Genomic DNA, 5,865 nt, shown 5'->3' on the forward strand with positions numbered 1-5,865 from the left:
AATTACAATTTATTTATTTATTTACTTTTCTATTTTATTAAAGTTCTATTTTGACCCCTATAGTACAAGGTGTTTTTTTTTTTTTTACATCCACAATATTTGAGGGAGGGGGCACAACAATACAATCCTGCTTAGGGCACCCATTTGGCCAGCAGCGGCCCTGGGTACATGTTTATTTCCAGCACAACAAAATACACTCTGTATAAGATGTCTGTTCATCTGTTCTGTTCTAATAACAGCTGATTTAAAACACGCTTTTCCTCCCTTTTTCAAACTGAAACATACCATTTGTAACATAAAATTAACCCTCACATTCTTGCTGTAGTGCACTTATCATTAAGTAAATGAGCAAGAGATAAAATCAGAGTTAACACACACACAAAAAAAGTTAGTAATAAAAAATAAATACAATAAACAGTATGGTTAAAAACGAAACATACTTTTTTGCATACTGATTTTTCCAGAACGAGCTAAGCTTTTGCCTGTCAGGTGTGTGCTTCCCTAAAGGCCTTCTATGATAAAAAAAATAGCAAACCCCACATATTATAAAAATGCATAATATATAAGTACAGTGTGAACACAGTAAGATTCTTGATGGAGAAATTTCTTGATGGAGAGAGAAGAATGTGCCGAAATCCACAGCTGGGCAGAAACTCCTAAAAGACACTGTCAAACAGCCGCATTGACCGCATAATATTTGCATCCTTAGATAAACAGAAAAGAAAGACAAGTAAATGGCAAGAGTCACATTTTCCTGCAGGATATTCCAGAAAGCAAACATTTAGTAAGTTAAGTAACTATAACTTTTAGTAAGTTATCCCAGAGAAAGCCATTAACTTCAACTTTCAGTCCCCAAAACTGGGGGAACTTTAATAGCAACTTACTCCAAGAACCTGTGGTCCAGAGTTAGTTTACTTCAGGTTAATGTCTCTCAGCTTCACATGTGTTCCCTTCTGCTGAGGCTCCAGTGTGCATGGCAGCACAGACTACACGTCATATTATAATTATATAGCATTACTACAGCACAGTTTATTTTACCCTACAAATCTTAAACCCAACATTTTCTCCTCTAACACATTGCTGCATTTTTCTCCAATGGGATGTTTTCTATATACATTTTATTTTAAAAATGCAATTATGATGCATGTTGTGCATATGCTTGTCACAATATACAGTTACACCAGGGGCCGGATTCACAAAAAATAAATTAGATAAGATAAAAGATAAATTCCATGAAGTTCATAATAATGTTCTTCAGTGCAATTCTTGAAAAATTCTTAAGTTCTCAAATATGTTCTTAAGAAAAAATTAGTCTTTATCTGACTGAATACATGACTGAAGACACACTGATAAACTCACACTTAACGAAGTTCATAATAATGTTCTTCAGTGCAATTCTTGAAAAATTCTTAAGTTCTCAAATATGTTCTTAAGAACCTAATTTTTTCTTAAGAAAAAATTAGTCTTTATCTGACTGAATACATGACTGAAGACACACTGATAAACTCACACTTAAAGGATTGTCTTTTTGTTCTTCCTCTAGATTACCCTAATAATCATAAAAAGCGCACACACTATTCTCGTGGTGACCGGCTTGACTGGCGCTCGGCTTCGTGTTTTTAATGTGCAGCGTTTTTGAACAGTTACTTTTAAAGAGCCTTGTTGTATTGGGAAGCTATTGATAAAATGCATAAAATTAACTTGTCTCAAGTTGCAGCGACCTGTTTTATTCATGTTTGTGCTGTGTTTTTTGCGTTCTCTTCTGAGTGAATTTTTGGGAATACAACATTTTATTAACTTGTTTCTTAAGTTAAAATATAAGAAAAAAATGGCAGTTAAGAAGACTTTTTTTCTTAAGAATGTTTTGTGAATCCAGCCATAGTTGTACAAGGGATGATTCTGGGACTGTGAACAAGCAATGCATACTGTTTAATCAACTTTGGGTTATGTTATGATAATCGCAATGTCATGATGTCAAGTTAAACCTGCTCTCTGGAATACTCCCTGGAGATATTTCATCTTTGATTATGATGTTTTGCATTTTGATAAAAATAATAAGTTGTAGAGATCAACCTTTTGACATGACTCCATGAACTCCTCAATAGTGATCAATCCATCATGGTTTCTGTCCATTTTCTGGAAAAAAAAGTTAATAAAGTTCCAGATGCATAATTAAATCCTTGAAAAGAGGTGAAAATCCTTGAGTTCAAGCAATATACAGTGTTGTGAAAATGTATTTGCCCCATCCTGATTTCTTTTTTTTTGTATATTTCATACAAAATAGTTTTAGATCACATGAAATGCAACATAAACCAGGCAACCTGAGTAAACACATAATACAGTTTTTATTTATTAATTAATTTATTTAGTCATTCATTTTAAAGCAAAAAAGTTATTTCACAGCTGTCACCCATGGGAAAAACTATTTGCCCTATTAAACTTAAAATCCAGCTGTGCCACCTTTAGCAGCAATAACTGCAACCAAACGCTTCCGATAACTGGAGATCAGTCTTTAGCAGTGCTGTGGTGGTATTTTGCCTCACTCTTCTTTGCAGAACTGCTTTAGTTCTGTCACATTAGAGAGAATTCGAGTGTGAACTACCCATTTAATGTCCTGCTACAGCATATCAATTAGGCTCAAATCAGGACTTTGACTAGACCGCTCCAAAACAGCCTTTTCATGGCGGAGTTGCTCCTATGCTTTGGATCATTGTCAAGCTGTATAATCCAGTTGCACTTACAGACTGAAGACCGGACATTATCCATTTTGGGAAAATTATTGTAGACTGATAAGACGAAAGGGGGACATTTTAGACGAGAGTGGTCCTGTTACATCTGGTATAAACTAAACACTAAATTCCACTAAAAGAAAATCATATGTACAGATTTTCTGGTAGAGAGCAGAATTCATGTTTCCCTCAACTGCTGTTGGGAAGGTTCACTTGTCACAGAAGGATAAAGATGACAGAGGTTGTTGCAGTGAGTGGTATTTGTTAGACTTTAAATAGAGGTAATGAACAATGAAACATGACGAGGGAGGTGCGTAGAACACAATCACATCAATGGTAAAGTAGCACAACCAATAACAGTCCTTTTTTGGAAATGTCCGATGAAGAAGACGAATAGTACACACAATGCTTGATGGTCATACTCAGAAGGTGAATTAAGGGTGAATATACTGTATATACAGTCCATGATCGGGGTTGTGATGAGGGTCAGGTGATGATGATCAGTATTCTGGTGAATGAGACGGCACAGGGGGTGCAGAACCAGGCGGATGCATTACAGTACCTACCCCCCTCCACAGACCACTCTTGAGGTCCAAGACCTCCGACACTGGCCCAGCCTCTTCCATGCGGTGCAAGACAGTTAGGATTGGCTGCATGGAAGGCATCAAGTAAGGCCAGATCCAGGATGTTGTCTCAAGCCTCAAACCTTCTTTTCCTCTGGTCCACAAATGTATCCCTGGCGGAGACCCTCCTCCACATACTCTTCTACAGTCTTCTGCTCTGGCTGAGAAAGGGTGTAAACACCCATGTGGAAGTTTGATGTCTGGAAGGATGTCAATAGCATGGGCAATGAGGTGGAAGTGCAGAGGCCTCATATGCAGAGAAGAGGGAGGGAAAGCCTTGGTATTCAGAAGAGATGTGAGTGTTCTGATTGATGGATAGACTTTCAACAGTGGTGGGACATATATACAATGGCAGTGGAGATGGACTGGAGGAAGGATGATGGATGGGAAACGTGATGCAGCAGTGGTGACAGCTCTGGTTCCATTTGAGGATTTCTCTTGTAATCCTTGATACTTGTGGACAGTGTTGGATGAACCAGGATCTGCCAAGGATGAAGGTGCTGTGGATGTAGGAAGAAGGTAAAGAACTTTGCCTCCTTTGCGGCAGACTCTCACTTGCAGTTGTAACATGGGTGATTAATGGGTGATACGTCTTTTACCCAGCTGCTGTCCCACGACTGACTGAATGGCCAACTGGGTGTTCAGAGAGATGGGCCAGAGGAGTAATCTTTTGCTGAGCTCCTGGGAGATGAAGTTGCCTACTGACCCTGTGTCAACGAGGGCATCTACAACACAAGAGACATCTGAGGCAGTAACAGTCTGAGGCAACATTAGTTCAGGAGGACATCCCACAGGGGTCAGTTCTCAGACCCACTTTGTTTTGTATCTATATGATGCAGCTTGGAGACATTATAATAAAGTATGGTCTGGGGTTTCACTGTTATGCTGATGACACGCAGATCGATGTCAGCTTACTCCTAGACCCTAATCTCGCAATTACATCCCTCACCTCCTGCTTGGAAGAAATAAAGGTGTGGATGCATGACAATTATCTTAAACTAAACAATCAAAAACTGAGCTGCTACTTGTTGGTATGCTGACAGCTTTGCGTAAATGTAATGGTCTCAATCTGTTTACTGATTTTGACTTACTGTCTCCAGCATCACAGGTGTGAAATCGAGGTGCTGTTTTAGTCTCACAATTGTCATTCGATGCCCATATTAAAACAGTCTCAAAATCTGCATTTTTCCATCTCAGAAACATTGCCAGACTTTGACCATCTTTATCTCTGCCTGATGTGAAAAGGCTTATCCATGCCTTTATTATGTCGAGACTAGATTATTGTAACGGCTATACACTTTATTCGGCTCTCCCTGATAAGTATATTAAGCAAATGCAGTATATTCAAAACTCCGCTGCACATGTACTGACATGGTTGCAGTAAACGGATCCAGGCCCAATCTTACTGGATCCATGCTGTTACGGTCTTGTCTTCTGACACAGAAGGTGACGAAGGTTGTTACAGTGAGTGGTATTTATTAGACAATCAGTGGTGGTAATAAACAATTAAACACTATGAGGATGGTGAGTAGAATTAGGGGCTCCGCTATGGTTTGCGGGCCCCCTGAACAGCATATTAACTCGGGCCCCCTGGGTAAAAATCGTTTTCCGGGGGGTTTCCCCGTTGGTGGAAATCGTGTTCCACATTCCCCGGATTTCCATAATTAGGCCTGGTTGCATCTAGTTTCATAGATTTGGGAATTTTTCAGAATTTTCACATCGACCCAGTTGGTGTTAGATAACTTCAATATATAACATTATTGTTTAAAGCTATATTATTACTTGAGTTACATTTATTTTGTTAGATTTTGTTTTCATTTTTGAAACAATTAAGTTTGAGATATAAACAAAAATGAAAGGAATCAGGATGGGGGCAAACACATTTTCACAGCAGTGAATGTATTACTTTCCATTAATTGTAGCTGATGTGGAGAGAGAACATGGAGTTCCTTTAGTAATTGTGTTCCTTACTTTTTAGCAAACAAAAATGTTTGGGTCACAACATGGACATTAATGAACATCCTGTGTGTTTGTGTTCACCTGAAAGAAGTTTTCCACATGTTCTCTGGGAGTATCATCATGTATGGAGGGATACACATACTTCCCCATCAAATTATAAATCGACTTCATGATCTTCATCATCTCCTGGGAGACCGAAACCGCATACACACACATATGCTTTTACATTAATCTTTCTAGACATTAAACTGATCAAAGCATCATTTCAAGTACCTCTCGTGTGATGAATCCATCTTTATCAAGATCATAGAAATTAAATGCCCAATTTAACCGGTCATATATTGAGCCTCTAAGGATGAGTGACAGACCAGCAACAAACTCCTGTAAAATGACAATAATAAGAATTATAAATATGTCAGGAAACAAACAAACAAATAAAATCTTAACTAGAAGACCGGTTACAAGCTTTGTTGTAGACCCACCGCTCTGCACCCCAGACAGCAGACAGTTTCGGCCCAGATCCGGCCCACATCTGGCCCGCATGGATTTCACAT

The 5,865-nt window shown here is 38.6% G+C and overlaps 1 protein-coding gene across 1 annotated transcript in view; it reads right to left on the reverse strand.

Annotated features, from left to right (window-relative positions):
* Positions 1–490: 490 nt before the first annotated feature.
* The window catches only part of LOC107753727 (Kv channel-interacting protein 2), an 11,431-nt gene continuing 6,056 nt past the window's right edge, over positions 491–5,865 (reverse strand). The window contains exons 5-8 of the mRNA XM_016569941.1: positions 5,585–5,692; positions 5,393–5,497; positions 2,074–2,136; positions 491–704 (exon numbers count right to left, since the gene is read on the reverse strand). Of these exons, the coding sequence (XP_016425427.1) occupies positions 657–704; positions 2,074–2,136; positions 5,393–5,497; positions 5,585–5,692 (324 nt within the window). The 3' untranslated portion in view covers positions 491–656. The remainder of the gene's footprint in view (positions 705–2,073; positions 2,137–5,392; positions 5,498–5,584; positions 5,693–5,865) is intronic.

This window comes from Sinocyclocheilus rhinocerous, unplaced genomic scaffold (assembly GCF_001515625.1).
Source record: "Sinocyclocheilus rhinocerous isolate Xijiao unplaced genomic scaffold, SAMN03320098_v1.1 scaffold3824, whole genome shotgun sequence".
Taxonomy (NCBI): Eukaryota; Metazoa; Chordata; class Actinopteri; order Cypriniformes; family Cyprinidae; genus Sinocyclocheilus; species Sinocyclocheilus rhinocerous.